Source organism: Cyclopterus lumpus, chromosome 3 (assembly GCF_009769545.1).
Source record: "Cyclopterus lumpus isolate fCycLum1 chromosome 3, fCycLum1.pri, whole genome shotgun sequence".
Lineage (NCBI taxonomy): Eukaryota > Metazoa > Chordata > Actinopteri > Perciformes > Cyclopteridae > Cyclopterus > Cyclopterus lumpus.
Genome location: NC_046968.1, coordinates 27,358,701 through 27,373,934, shown reverse-complemented (window position 1 = coordinate 27,373,934; position 15,234 = coordinate 27,358,701). Strand labels below are relative to the sequence as shown.

General features: G+C 47.1%; 2 protein-coding genes across 2 annotated transcripts; one reads left to right on the top strand and one right to left on the bottom strand.

Moving 5' to 3' along the window:
* Positions 1 to 1,816: 1,816 nt before the first annotated feature.
* On the top strand, positions 1,817 to 11,426 carry cfap70 (cilia and flagella associated protein 70). The gene is made up of 27 exons (XM_034561262.1): positions 1,817 to 1,895; positions 1,984 to 2,170; positions 3,262 to 3,357; positions 3,470 to 3,507; positions 4,417 to 4,506; positions 4,836 to 5,015; positions 5,091 to 5,273; positions 5,784 to 5,878; positions 6,233 to 6,311; positions 6,427 to 6,581; positions 6,676 to 6,835; positions 6,916 to 7,005; positions 7,091 to 7,182; positions 7,281 to 7,341; positions 7,441 to 7,623; positions 7,758 to 7,889; positions 7,960 to 8,088; positions 8,318 to 8,451; positions 8,539 to 8,654; positions 8,773 to 9,075; positions 9,319 to 9,461; positions 9,806 to 9,955; positions 10,116 to 10,277; positions 10,404 to 10,493; positions 10,608 to 10,709; positions 11,178 to 11,225; positions 11,322 to 11,426. Exons 1-27 carry the CDS (start codon positions 1,818 to 1,820, stop codon positions 11,418 to 11,420), a joined length of 3,375 nt encoding a protein of 1,124 aa, XP_034417153.1. The 5' UTR covers position 1,817; the 3' UTR covers positions 11,421 to 11,426.
* Positions 11,427 to 11,963: 537 nt separating this feature from the next.
* On the bottom strand, positions 11,964 to 14,057 carry LOC117725287 (transmembrane protein 138-like). The gene is made up of 5 exons (XM_034525380.1): positions 14,040 to 14,057; positions 13,741 to 13,949; positions 13,394 to 13,565; positions 12,575 to 12,650; positions 11,964 to 12,076 (listed from the first exon to the last, which is right to left on the bottom strand). Exons 1-5 carry the CDS (start codon positions 14,055 to 14,057, stop codon positions 11,964 to 11,966), a joined length of 588 nt encoding a protein of 195 aa, XP_034381271.1.
* Between the last annotated feature and the right edge of the window lie 1,177 nt (positions 14,058 to 15,234).

The following is a 15,234-nucleotide window of genomic DNA, read 5'->3' as shown; positions in this document are numbered from 1 at the left end:
TATTTAAATTCTTAAATGCTATTTTATTTTATTGTATTGTATATTTGTAAAAAAAAAAAATGTGTTGCTGCTGCTTCAAGAAAATTCCCCCTGGGGATGAATAAAGTAAAATCTAATCTAATCTAATTCAGTGGTGAGAGAAGTAAACTCATATTGTTTGTAGCAATATTCTTTTTTTAAAGAACAAACATAATAAAGCAAACAAATAAGGTACATAAACAAACAAAAACAGGTCAGAGGAGTACAGGAAATAGTCTATGTTTATGTTAAAAAATAATTCAGATGGCACCCTAATTTTAACAAAATATATTCTGTTCACCAAGTTGGTGAATAAAGATGTTCTTAATCGATAAACCGGTTCTAAGTGTGATATGTGCTGAACTTGTTTCACTTTTATTCAAGTTGCTTAAAAGAAGAAAATATAATAATTTTCTTACTGCAAACCACAGAGAAGAGCTCACACAAATATCTCAATAACTTTATTGTGTTTTTAATTTGCAGAAAATTATTACATTAGGATCACATCACTCACATTAAGAAGCTGACTGAGAAAATAACTGTTCTCTTATTTCAATAAAATGAATCACACTTATATATTAATATAAGTGTATTAATATGAACTACTCCACATCTTCTTTTTGCCTCGGTGCAGCGCACCTGCAAAGTTAGCCTTGAGAGCAGTGACCCCCGCTGGCCCTTTAGCACTCTTACAGAAGTAATATATCAGTTTCATGAATACAGTTGCAGGATAAATACTGCGGTGCATTATGTGAATGAAGAAAGTGGGACCAACTCTATTATTTCTTACTTTGAGCCCACGTGAAAAGGGAAAATGACAGCAATATTTTATAATAGCAATAGTAATATGTGTAATTGTTCTTGAATAGCTTTCACTGTTGGATAAAAAAAGAAACTTAACAAGGCAGAATCTTTCAAATGCTATAAGATCATGCAATGGCAATGCAACAATAAAAGCAGATGGTACGTGTAACGCAATTTGGTTGATATTTAGCTTTAGACAGACAGACAGACAGACAGACAGATAGATAGATAGATAGATAGATAGATAGATAGATAGATAGATAGATAGATAGATAGATAGATAGATAGATAGATAGATAGATAGATAGATAGACATATATATAGATAGATAGATAGATATATAGACAGATAGATAGATAGATAGATAGATAGATAGATAGATAGATAGATAGATAGATAGATAGACATATAGATAGATAGATAGACAGACAGACAGACAGACAGACAGACAGACAGACAGACAGACAGACATATAGACAGACAGACAGACAGACAGACAGACAGACATATAGATAGACAGACAGACAGACAGACAGATAGATAGATAGATACTTTATTAATCCCACAAAGGTACATTGTCTCGCATACAAGTAAAGCAATATTAAATATAGAATTGCACAATATATACGAATATAATAATATTAAATGAAATAACCAAAACAATAGTGCAAAGATAACCAAACAATATAATATCACAATATAACATTTGTGACGTTAAGTTGCTGTTTGTTTCATAATTTAGTGGCTGTTGTTGTTGTTTTTGTGGCGGTTCTGTTTCAGAAGGGAAATATCAGATTCTGCCTGAACGCACCACAACGTGGAGCGCAGTTGCCACGGAAACGGGACTGGACGAAAAAGCTACCACCAGCACGAACTTGGCGAGCTAACTTTTATATTATTATATCTAATAAATACATATATAATACTACCTATCGATATATAGATATATTATATATCTATATATCTATATATAATATATAATAATAACGTTAAACATGATGGATACGCCTGGGAATGCCGCGGAAACCAACTATAAAACTATCAAAATAACTGTCGTCGGTGGAAACAACCTGGTAAAAGCCCGTCAGTTGGAGTTCACGGTTAACGGTTAACGTGAACGGTTAACGGTGACACACAATCTCCGTGTCCTCCTCTCCGCAGCAGGTCAAGAGGACGGGCGGCATTAAGAGCTCCGTGCAGGTGGAGGTGGACGGAGACGTGCTGGGAGAGTCCGACCGGAAGCAGCTCGAGCCCGAGGGCCAGCGCGTCCACTACGACTTCACCTGCAGCCTCCGCGTCCCCGGGCACGCGCGGGGCCTCGGGGACGTGGCCAGTAAACCCGTCATATGTAAGATGAGTTTGTACATGTTGGGTAGATAACGGAGGTAGGGAGGTAGGGAGGTAGGGAGGTAGGGAGGTAGGGAGGTAGGGAGGTAGGGAGGTAGGGAGGTAGGGAGGTAGGTAGTTAGTTAGATAGGTACTTAGATAGGTAGGTAGGGAGGTAGGTAGTTAGTTAGATAGGTACTTAGATAGGTAGGTAGGGAGGTAGGTAGGTAGTTAGATAGATAGGTACTTAGATAGGTAGGTAGGGAGGGAGGGAGGTAGTTAGATAGATAGGTACTTAGATAGGTACTTAGGTAGGTAGGTAGTTAGTTAGTTAGATAGATAGGTAGGTAGTTAGTTAAATAGGTACTTAGATAGGTAGGTAGGTAGATAGGTAGGGAGGGAGGTAACAGCTAGGTAGGTAGTTAGATAGGGTGGTAGGTAGGTAGGTAGGTTAGGTAGTTAGTTAGATAGGTACTTAGGTAGGTAGGGAGGTAGGTAGGTAGATAGGTAGGGAGGGAGGGAGGTAACAGCTAGGTAGGTAGTTAGATAGGGTGGTAGGTAGGTTGTTAGTTGGATAGGTACTTAGGGAGGTAGGGAGGGAGGTAGTTAGTTAGTTAGATAGGTAGTTAGTTAGATAGGTAGGTAGGGAGGGAGGTAACAGCTAGGTAGGTAGTTAGATAGGGTGGTAGGTAGGTTGTTAGTTGGATAGGTACTTAGGGAGGTAGGGAGGGAGGTAACAGCTAGGTAGATAGTTAGATAGGGAGGTAGGTAGGTTAGGTAGTTAGTTAGTTAGATAGGTAGTTAGTTAGATAGGTAGGTAGGAAGGGAGGTAACAGCTAGGTAGGTAGGTTAGGTAGTTAGTTAGATAGGTAGAGAGGGAGGTAACAGCCAGGTAGGTAGGGAGGTAGTTAGTTAGATAGGTAGGGAGGTAGGGAGGGAGGTAACAGCTATGTAGATAGTTAGTTAGTTAGATAGGTAGGTAGGTAGGTAGGTAGGTAGGTAAGGAGGGTGGTAACAGCCAGGTAGGTAGTTAGTTAGGTAGGTAGGGAGGGTGGTAACAGCCAGGTAGTTAGCACATATACATAAATATACACAGACATTTGTTGTGTCCAGTGACGGTGAGGGAGCTCCTGCCTGCGGACAAGAAGGTTGAGGCGAGGCCGGCGGTGCTGGGCCAAGCTGTGGTCGACCTGCTGCCGCTGCTCCAAGGTACAGCTGTCAGGCGTTTGCATGTTTGTTTTGTTTTTTTAGATGGAAAACAAACCGGTGTACCTCCCAAAATGTCCGTTTAACTTCCACCGATTCCCTCTTCTGTCTTCAGGCCGGTGCAGCTTCTCGTCCACGGTCCCACTGAACCCAGTGAGCGGCCCCTCGGCCAAAGGGCCCTCCCCGGTCCCCAGCAAGGTGAGTCGGTCACTTACTGTGAAGGGCACGTGTCACGGCTACTTTAGATGAGGCGAAGGTCACGACCCCTGTGTGCAGTCTACGGTTAACAGGAGAAAGAGACACGTGACGTGACTTTACATTTCCATCTGTGCATTAACCCACTAATGAGTCGCACTGGCACTACTGGGGCTTTTTGACGGCTTTCATACTTCTTACCTCTTGTTCCTAGATTTGCTCCCTTTGAGTTCTACCTTTTGCATTTGGTGTACTTTATTTGAGTTACGTATTTTAAAACTATACCTGTAATCTAAAACTGGATTACCAACCAGACTAAGTGGGCAGCAGCTTGTATTAAGCTTGTTTGAGGCCTTGTAATGTAGAGGAGCCAGACGCTCATACGGTCCATATTAATTATTCATATTTAATATAATGATTTGAATGGACTGACCACGATAAGGCCTAACCGCTAATTAATTTATTGTAGATCTGCTATGCGAGGGGTGAAAAGTATAGTTTAATTAAAAGTTGGGCAATATAATATTTAGAGTGAGACAATGGAGAGTTGTCAATCTGTAGACCTTTTATACCATATGAGGTAATATTGCTGGTATTTATTTAGTGGATTAGCCATAAACAGACGTTTAATCTATTAATGCTTTCTCTATTAACTTTCCAGGACATTTACTATTTCACAGTCAGATAAAAAAAACATCTTTTGTAGCAGAATAAGATAAGATAAAATAAAATAATCCTTTCAGTGGGGAAATTACAGAATCACATTTCCATCCACGATATAAGATCAGACTCCTTGTCACACACCTCCGGTTCATCCAGAGAGCTCGTGGATTGGATCTGAAACAGACGCTAGTTGTTTTCTTGCAGTATTCTTCACAGAGCTTGAACACAGAGACAGCAGATGGAGCCCGACTGAAGCAGTTGGCCAGAAAAGTATTTTTAAAGTGGAAGAAGCAGGTAATCCCATCAACTCACCAGAGATTGTACAGTCAAAGTTTGGATGGATATCAAACCCCCGGCATGTCACCAAGTGACACCTTTTTACCCGTGGCCTTCCTACGTCACGGCCTCTCATCACACATGCACATCATCTGGACATTTGGCATATAAGTAACGAGAGGGATAGAAAAGAAAGGCGAGAACAATCGTAATCGAACACATTTCAGAATCTTTAAAGATGGCCGCAGCACTTTTAGGCCACAAAGATCCCCCCCAGCGTTTGGAGATGCACTCGATAAACGAGACGCGGCCGTGCCTCACGGTCCGAGCGCCTCTCGCCCCTCTAGCAGGCGACCCTGGATGTGTGCGTCAGCGCGGCGGATCCGCTGCTGTCCGAGGCCGAGCGAGCGGCCTCCGACCTGCTGATGGTCACCGTGGAGACGGCGTTCTCCGTCCCCGAGGCGTGGGTGTTGCAGTGCGCTCCCTGCACGTACACGGCCGCCCTGGAGGTCCCGCTGACCGCAAAGGCAAGTGTGAAGAACAAAATCCAAATCCTCAAGTCTGAGCAGAACACTTTGACATTTTAACCCCCCGACTTCCAGGAGGATCAGGTGCTGTTGTTCTGCGATGGGCAGCTGAAGGCAGGCGGGCAGAAGGAGCAAAATGGCCGACAGAAGAAGAGGCCCAATCCGGGCCTGCTGGTCCCCGGGAACCACTTCCTGCCCGCTGCCTTCATCCATGCGGAGCCCGCGGAGCAGGAGGACGGCGAGCTGACGGGCTTCAAGGTGACCCAATACCCGATGTTACGGTCTTAATATATAAAAAGTGAATATTAACAGGAGAGAAAGGTTAATATTCATGACATCGTCGACGGCCGAAGAGCAAAACCTCCAATCTGAAAAATTCACTTTTTTGAGAATAGTATAAAAGACGTGTTGTTTTCTTGCAGAATGCTAAAGATACCAACAATACATAAAACAAAATACCCACAGAAAAAAAATACGCAAAGTTTTTCTGGATCATTTTGCACTTTGGCCATCGATATGTAATACTGGGGAAGATTAGAATATCTAAAATTATTTAAGGTCAAATTCTGCACCTTTTTTTTAATGTGGATTTCCAATCAGCGTTGATGGTCAATGTTGTCGATTTTGAAGTCGTGGATTTCTGGTGCTGCGCTCGAGGAGTGAATTTGCTTTCGGTCGCCCGCGTTCACCAATCGACGCGTTAACCAATCGACGCGTTAACTCGAGCGTTCCTCCGCGCTCGAGTTAACGCGGCGATTCTCCCCTCAGGACCGGAGGTTTCGCGAAAAGGCGGAAACCGTGAAGAACAGAGTGAGCTGGGACACGGAGACGCGCTGCTTCATGGATGCTGGAGGAACTACCAGGTCTGCTACACACACACACACACACACACACACACACACACACACACACACACACACACAATGGGGGGGATCATAGGATCAAGGGTCTTAGCAGAGTGTACCGTAAAACTTGGCTCCCCCATTCATTGCCAAATGGAGAGGAAATGAGGAAGTCACGGAGTTCACCCCAACTTTCTTTACCGATGCAATAAACCTGCATTAAAGGTTTAATACTTGGAATAAATCCCTGTGAAGAAAAACCGCTCGCACACAGCGACGCTTTAATTGCTCGCGAGGGGATTTCAGGCAACAGCTTCATAAAATACAGAAGGAGAGAAACAGAAAGGATGTGAAAATGTGTGCGTCGATGTTCAGGCTGCGGCAGAAGATCGCCGAGAGCAGACTGTGGCCGGTGGAGGTCATGAGGTCGACGAAGGTCGCAGAAGCCAAGATGGTGAGACGTCCAGAGTTCTCTTTCTCTCTGTGTTGCAGTGTTTGCTCTCTAGCATGAACCAAATATCGTGTGTGTGTGTGTGTGTGTGTGTGTGTGTGTGTGTGTGTGTGCGCAGCTCACTGAGGAGAACCCAGAGATCCCCTTCCACGGCGTGGCGTTTGTGGACATGGGCCAGCTGCTGTATCCCGGAGTGCGCCGCATCCGAGGAGCGTACAGCGTTCAGCCCTTCTCCGAGGCCGAGCTGCAGAATAAGGTTGGCACAAACATACGGCCACGACTCGTTAGCTTTGAAATAATCAATATCGCCTAAGTACATTAATAAGTCGTTTCCCCCGTTGGTCTTTTACTTCCAGGTCAGTGGCAGCGTGTTGAGGGAGCAGGCCAAGGCCGTAGCCAACCAGGTCAAAGCTCGCGCCGGCTCGCCCGCCGGCTCGGCCGCCGGCTCCTACAAGGCCAAGGCGGGGAAGAACCCGGAGGGAAGGGGAGCGAAGGATCCCAAGGAGACGCCCAAAAAGGTCAGGAAGGTCGCGGTGGTCGGGGGGGAGTTTAATTCGAATCTTTAAAGTTTTCACGAGAACGTGACTCGATGTCTCCGTCACGGCAGCAACCCACGAGTCAGATCAGGATCACCGCGGCCGACTCGGTGGCCGACGCGGTGGCCGAAAGTGAGCCGCACCTCGATGTGGAGGGAAACGTAAGCGACGCGACACACCGCGCCATCATTTACTGGAAGTCACACAGATCGTAGTATATTGACACCTAAACCCTGTTTGTTGCAGATGTATACGGAGGCCAGAACTTATGTTATCATTGAGATCGCCTTGGAGAAACCGCTGGTAGTCAAAACATCTCCGGAGGAACTGTCCAGGAGGTGATTAAGTAAAGTTTGGCTCTACTGGGTACTGTGGCTGGCTGGAACCAATCAGACTCATTTTAAAGACACATTTTATGCCCTCTGGCCTCCTGCAGGGTGACGGCGTTGATCCCACCCAGACCTCCACTTAAAGTTGGTCACAGCAGAGCAGAACGAGTAAAAACACACACACACACACACACACACACACACACACACACACACACACACACGAACAGCAGGGGAGAGTTTCCTTACTTCTTAATTCCGCCGCAGGCCGTGATGGACTTCCACAGGCAGGTGGCCAACGTGGTGAGCCACGTCTCGGACCAGTACGAGGAGCTGTTCGGAGCCGGATGCGAGCCGACGGAAAACCGCAGCCGGGAGCAGATGAAGGTCCAGCTGATGGGATCGCTCAATGTCTCGGCGAGATATTTCACCTTCAAGGAACAGATGAAGGTCAGACGTAACCCCGAGTGGATCTGTAGCCCATCAGGATGTTTATTGTTGTTTATTTACTGTGGGGGCAGCTCTTCTGTAACTGTTTGGCCACATACACGTGTGTGTGTGTGTGTGTGTGTGTGTGTGTGTAGCATGCAGTGGTGAGGATCGTGCGGGACAAGATGCAGCGGACAGAGCCGTTCACTGACCCTCAGGAGCTCAAACTCTTTGTCAGCAAGCTGTATGTCTACCTGGTGGACGAGATGCACATAGCTCACAACAAGGTAACGCACACACACACACACACACACACACACACACATATGTATTGATGTTCATTGTTATCCTCTCCAGATCTATTCGCATGACGTCGTCGACAACTCCCTCGATGAGATCCAGTTGAGTTCTTCTCAGCTTGGACGTTTTGCCAAAGAGGCTCAGCTTACCGGGGATTATCAGCAGGCTGTTCGGCTCTACCAAGAGGTACGATGGCGCCGCACTCGCCTCTTTATACTTCTGCTCCTCACTCAGGATACACGAGGAAAAAGCTTCACAGGTGTCTATTGATCCACTCGTTTCAGGCCTCTACATGGAGGAGTTGGCCTTAATAGACACAGTGTGCAGCGATTAATAATAATCTCTATGCAGATGATGACTAGATGACATAATGGCTTGTAAAATAACTGACGTTTAGTTGTTTGTTGCCCTGCAGCTGGTGGTGAGGCACCCGACTGAGCCCTCCCACAAGTTTGAGTGGGGAAGCCTTTACATGCTGACCAAAGACTACGCGAAGGCCAGAGAGTGTTTCCACGACGCCGTGTCCGTCCAGCAGGCGCACCAGCCCGGGTAAGAAATGCTCCCAGTCACACAAAAACCACATCGTCAGAGTGGGGAGTCGTAGACGTGTGTGTCTGTGTTCCCCCGTTCCTCCAGCCTGATGATGTGCGGCGTCTTGGCGGCGCTCTTTGCGCGCCACGCGGAGGCCCGGACCTTCCTGGAGCGAGCCGCCAGCATAAAGCCGCCCAGCGTGGTGGCCTGGACGCTGCTGGGTGAGACCACGATATGACGGAGGCTCCTGTGACCCGAAAATTGTCCGCGAGCGGTAAAGACAGATGCATGCTGGGACATTGCATAGTCTCATTTCAGGTTTCCGGCTCCTCTGTCCAGGTTTGCACCACAAGATCCAGAGCGAGTCCTTCCTGGCTGAGAGGGCTTTCCTGGAGGCCAGAAAGCAGCTGACGGCCAACGAAGCAGAGAGGAGAACGCAGAGGGGGGAGGAGCCGACAGAGAAGAAGGAGGAGGAGGAGGAGGAAAATAAGGAGGAGGAGAAGAAGGAGGAGGAGAAGGAAAATAAGGAGGAGGAGAAGAAGGAGGAGGAGGAGGAAAAAGAGAAGGAGAAGGACGAGAAAGACCAGCAAGAGGATGAGGAGACAGACACGGGTGCATGTCGGTCTCCCACCGGTAAGAAAGGTGCAGCTGCAGTGGGATTAAAAGGGTGAAACAACCTCTCAACTTAGTAATGGATTATAGTTTTTTATCTCTACTAATAAAACTTGATTGAATCCGTCAGGACAGAAAAACCTCAAATGTTGAGAAAGAATAGTCGATTTACAAAATGGTGTCGCATGCATCGCGAAGCTGATTTAAACACAGATGCAGTCTGTTGGCAGGAACCAGCAACAAATAGTCAACGTTACGGCCATTTTCTCTCAGACCAGGACCAGAACCAGAACCAGGACTCAGAGGTGCAAGGAGAGCCTCCAGCGGTGGAGCGGGTCAGCTCCAGATCGGCTCCAGCGAAACTCTCCATTTACACAGAGACGGCTCAGTTCCTGCTGCAGAACTTTGCTCTGCAGGTAGAACACACACACACACACACACACACACACACACACACACACACACTGGACTCTGCAGTCAAACATGAATGAAAGCAACCTCAGTACCACTGTTGTTGTTTTTGTTGTTGTGTTTTTCTGGAGCAAGTGATTTATGACCACTATTGATGCTCCTACATCCTGAAAATGAGTTAGCCGTAGAAAAGTCAGTTTTTTTGTTTTGTTTTGGATTACGCATTTATATTTTATTTATTTTAAAATAAAACTAAAAGTTAGGGACTCGACATCGCCACAAAGCCACATCGGTGCGTCTGGAACCGAAATGACACCAGAGCATGTCCGTGTTGCCTCCCTGTCCTCAGATGGCGGAGCAAGCTCTGTTCCTGGACCGGCAGTCGGACGGCGGCCGCAGCGTCTCCTACCATCTCCTCCTGGCCCAGCTGCAGCTGCTCCAAGAGGACCACCGCGGCGCCGCCGCCAGCCTGGAGGAGGCGCTGGCTCACAGCGACAAGGTACTCGCACTCCCGAAGTGGAGCGAGTGAAACGACGGCCCGGGGCCCACTGCTCCTGTTTTTTGCATCGCAAAGATTCACATTTAGCTTTTTTGGATGGATGGACTTCTTCTTTCACCTCCTGTTGTTTCGTCAAATGTCGTCCGCCCCGTAGGAGCAGGAGGCGGATGCGTGGGCGCTGACCGGCCACTGTCACTTCCTGCGGGCGGCGCTCACTGATGCCCGGGAGAGCTACGAGTGGAGCCTGAACTTCCTGCGGCCGCCGTCCGACTCTCACCTTGTCCACCTGCGCCTGGGATCCATCTGCCTCCAGCAGGAGAAGGTCAGAGAGCGTCGGCTCCCTCCGATCACTCCGATAGTTCACTCGTATTCTGAAGCCACAGCAAGGTTTTCTAGAAGAGCAAACAAAAACTGTGTGTGTGTGTGTGTGTGTGTGTGTGTGTTTCAGTTTGATCAAGCCAAAGGCATCTACCTGCAGGCTTGTGAGGAGTCTCCCTCCTGCCTGACCTGGCTGGGCCTGGGCACCGCCTGTTACCGGGTAAAATCACATCACCACGTATTTAGACTCAATTCTAGCTGTGGAGTTGTTTTCTCTTACTTTGAGCCCTGTGTGTGTGTGTGTGTGTGTGTGTGTGTGTGTGTGTGTTCGTAGCTGGAGCAGCTGTGTGTCGCTGAGGATGCTTTGACAGAGGCCAACCATCTGAACAGTCAGAACGCGGAGGTGTGGGCTTACCTGTCTCTGATCTGCCTCAGGGTGAGTGATGACCTGGAGACAGTTCAGGCTCCGCCTCCCCTTGAAGTCTGCGTGTTTTCGGGCCGACACGGCGAGAATCACGAGAGGACGCCCCGAAGAAATGTCGCTTTTCTTTAACCAAACACGGGGCGGTGAATCCTTGTGGACTTCGTATCCCAGCATCCTTTGCTCACGGCTCACATGCGTGGTCTTCGGTGTATTGTGCATTTATTTTTTAGGTCCTTGACATGAAAAAGTTCAATAAATAGTCAAATGTAAATAGTTGGAATTGTGTATATATATTACTTGTAACGTCATAGAGTTATTAAATAGATAGAAGAGAGATAATTTAATGTTGCTTTTGGGAGGCATCCTTCAGGAACGCAGCCTCTAAATTGAGACACAGAATTACGTGCTCTCTGTCGGCAACTGTATTTTCCCGGGCGGGTCACAGGAACCTGAACTCACCGTGCCTTTTTTTGTTTTCAGTCGGGCAGACAAGAGGAAGCCGAGCAGTTCCATAAATATGCGTCTAAGGTGAGTTAATGTGGTGTTTTCTATCCCTATTTTTTAATGGTTGATAATGCTGACAAATGGTGAACAAATAAACCTTTTTTTTCTTTCTCCTCTCAGTTCAACCTGCAGAAGGAGGCTCTCCTCAAAGAGTTCGTCGAGCTGAAGGACCGGCTCCGCTTCTCTCCGCTGGCGTCCTGCTTCGGGCCGAGCTCATGAGTCCTCACGGCCGGGTCCATTTCATACAAAACGCACACCTCTCAAAAGACATTTATTTTTAATGTACTTTAAGCATTCGACACTTCTTGTTGACGATTTAAAAACAGCCGATCGGCAGCTGTCCCCGCGTTCAAGATCCTCATTGCAAACAAACTCAAAGCAACACAAATTGTCTCAAATGTATATAAAACAACGGCAATATAGTATCGTACAGCATTAGCAATAGAAAAGGAAAAAAAAGGGCATGCGGTGACAGGTCTCACAGAATATTTGAAAGCGTCTCACTTTTCATGAGAACGTTGTCCAGGCAGATTTCTCTTTTTTTTTGGCACAATCCGTCCTGCGTCGGGAAGGAAATATTCTGTGGAATATGTTTTCTGGCTTGAAAATCCTGTCAGATCTATTAATTGAATGCGTATTTTTCGGCCTGATTGTACTTCTCACTTCCAATGTGTGTTCCCCAAATTGAATGCATCTCAAACACATTTAAATGCACCGTATTTGTTCTCTTCGCTTTATGGTAAAAGTCTCTGCGCGGCGAGGTCACTGTCTGACCCGAGCGAACAGTTCCCGGAGCCACGGCGAGTCCTCGTAGAGCCGAGGGTCCCCCAGGTACTCCGACGTCCTCTTGTACAAGTAGTAGTACAACACGGAGGCTGCGGGCAGAAACACACGTGAGGAGGAGGTTTATAATCGCACAACAACGCCACAACAAAAGAATATAAGAGCAAGTACACGAGCGCCCCCCCCCCCCCCCCCCCCCCCCCCCTGAAAGATGGAGGTTCCTTGAGAGACGTTTTGGGCTCCGGTATTTAAATGTGACGCAGCGGTGAATCACTCGTCTTTAAGACGCAGACAAATGAAACATGGCCCCGCAGTCTGTTCTCAAGACGTAATGAGGGATCCGAGGAGAACAACAGCGAGGCCATTAAATCCGGTTATCCACTTATGAGCTTATGAGTGTATGAAAATCACACCGGCGCGGTGATGGTTAGAGAGGAGAGACTAACCGAGCTCTCCGAGATGTCTGCCGGTGACCCCTCTCCCATGCACACATGGTGGGATTCATTAGAGGTGTTTTTGACCTCCTTTAAAGCTCCCTTTGACCTTTCAAAATAAACTATATTTTGGTCGGCGTTAACGGTTCGTCTTACCGACTCGTTGGAACACAAACAGCACCTGAAGGCCGTCCGTCCAAATAAACCTGTTGGTTTTCAGCCAACGTAGATTCTGGAAAAGATTAAACAGAAAACATCGACGGTCATGTTGACGTTGCATCTCTCAGTGAAACAAACGACTGTTTATTACAATATGCTCAATAATATCACACTCGTTTTTTTTTTTTCAAGCTATGAAATTGCAAATCTAACTACACGCTGCAAAAGTCTCATCACATCAGTCACGTTCGTGGGTCCACACTCGACACTTTAATGCCACCAGCCTGATGGGACACATTCCTCCAAATCCTTCACAATAAAAGTCCCCCGTTATAGTCGCTGCCTACTTTTTGATGATGAAAACACATTTAATCATCATTGATTGAGGCAAGTTGTTCTTTCTTTCCACACTCAATATTGAGATGGGGTTAGCAAAACTTTCTTTTAAAAAAAAAAAAAATATATATATATATATATATATATATATATATATATATATATATATATATATATATATATATCATTACTTGAGAAAAATACTTGTTGGACGGCGGCAGCCGGTTCCAGTCTCAAACCTTTTGATGCAGTAAATCCCTCCTCCGTAAGATTCATCAATGTAGATCGTTATGACACACACACACACTCTCAAACACACACACACACACACACACACACACTCTCACACACACATGAATGTGTTTTTTTTCCGAGCGAGACCCCGATCTCGGAGCGCACAGACTTGACACCGAAAAATGACAAAGAGTCGCGTTTTGAAAAGGCCGAGCGTGACCACGAGCCGTCGGTGTGGATCTGTACCATGAGCCAGGAGTGGAGTATGATGCTGAAGGTCAAGTAGAGGGCAGAGAGCATTAACGCAGCTCTAAACCGCTCCAGCAATATGGCGACCAGGCCGATCTGGAACACGTAGGTGTTAAACAGCATCAGCAGAATGATGATCAGGTTGAACAGGATGCCGATGTCCTGGATTCTGTTGAGGGGGAGCGCAGACGGGGGAGGGGGGGGGGGGGAGAAAGAGAAAAGACAAGAGAGAAGGAGGATGTGTGATAGATTACTGTCTTTGTACAACGCTGTTTCAGATCATTCCAGCATCCCAAAAGAACTATTCTTAGCCGGAGATTATGCTGAAACTGCGAGGAACTCACATGAAAAGCACCAGCTGGACCGCCTGCTCGTCCCTCAGCAGCTCGCTGAAGGAGTTCACGAAGAGGTCGAAGGAGAGCAGGCTGAGCTGGATCAGTAGCACCAGAGAGTAGTTGCTCGTCTGGAGCGTCTCCGGCCCGAAGGCTGGGCGCCCGGGCGGACTGTTGCGGTTCCACGCCGGATCCAAGGCTGCACTGCACTCGCACACGCGCTACATAGAAACATCAATCCACTCACAACAGTGCTGGCGGGTTCGGGGGCGGGGGTCTCGGCGAGGCCTTCAAGTGGCTCCGCGCTTCACACGGCAGTAGGGCTCCATCGTAGGAATTAGTCCTGTTTACTCTGAAGTCCTTTCAAAGTGGGAAACGGGATGAGCACATGTCAACGAGCCAGAGGTGTCGATGTCTACCGCTCCAGCGGGAACAGATTCAAGCGGTTCGGTCTTTGGTGTCGAGCCGTCATATTCAAAACCGGTGAAGCGTCAGGTAAATCCAGCGGAGGCTCTGTGGAAAAGAGACGGGACGCGCGCGTTAGCATTCTGCTGCAGATTTACGTTCACTTATTCACGGGACGTTCTTATTATCCGGACACATTATCATGAATTAGGAGTTGGATTCCCTCTCGAATCAACGTAGCCAAGAGGATCAGGGCGGCGGCCATTTTTACGTGCACCGTTGCCACGGCGACCGTTGCAGCCGGCTAACTTTCATACAAACTAAACTGACGTACAGAAAGTCGTGGACTCGCCGAGGTGAGTTAACGAGAAACATTTAACGACTTAGTTCTGCAGACACAGCGGAGGAAAAGCACGTTGCTATCGCCTGAGAAGAAGGCTTTGTTTTGTCTCGTTTACTGTCACCGGTGTAGCATTAAAGCATGGTGGAATTATCACGCTAGCAGGCTAACTAGCAGACAGCTGACTACTTAGCTAGCTTGCTAATTACACCGTGCTTTAATGCTACACCGGTGACAGAAAATGAGCCAAACAGCCCTCCATCTCACTCCCCGTCGCTAACCTAGCTAGCTAGCTAGCTAGCTAGCTAGGTGAGCTGTGACACTTTTGCCTTTACAACTAACAACAATCGCCATTTTCTTTTGTACTTTTGTAATTGAGGCAAAGGGAAGGGCGCTCTGGATTCCGTTTGTAGTCTTAAGTAGTTTTCACACATCTCATTCAAACAGGTTTCGGTTGAATGCCGGTAAACAAACCGAGTGGAGAGTCAAAAGGGACGGGTTCATCTTTTTAGTGATTTCAAAATGTTTTCCTGTAAACGGGCTACTCGTCTCTCAGCTCCGACCCCGGTCTTGCATCTCGAGTTGCTCTCAAATTGGAGATAAAACAACGAGCAGCGCGCTGAAGAGGAAGTCTCGGCTACACCAGAGCCACAGAAATATCGCCCTCTTTTGCGAAAACAGTCCATTTCTCCTCCCACTCTAACTTTTAACCCTTTTTGACCTTAATAACACAGTTTTTTGTCGTGGGTTTTGGAGATATT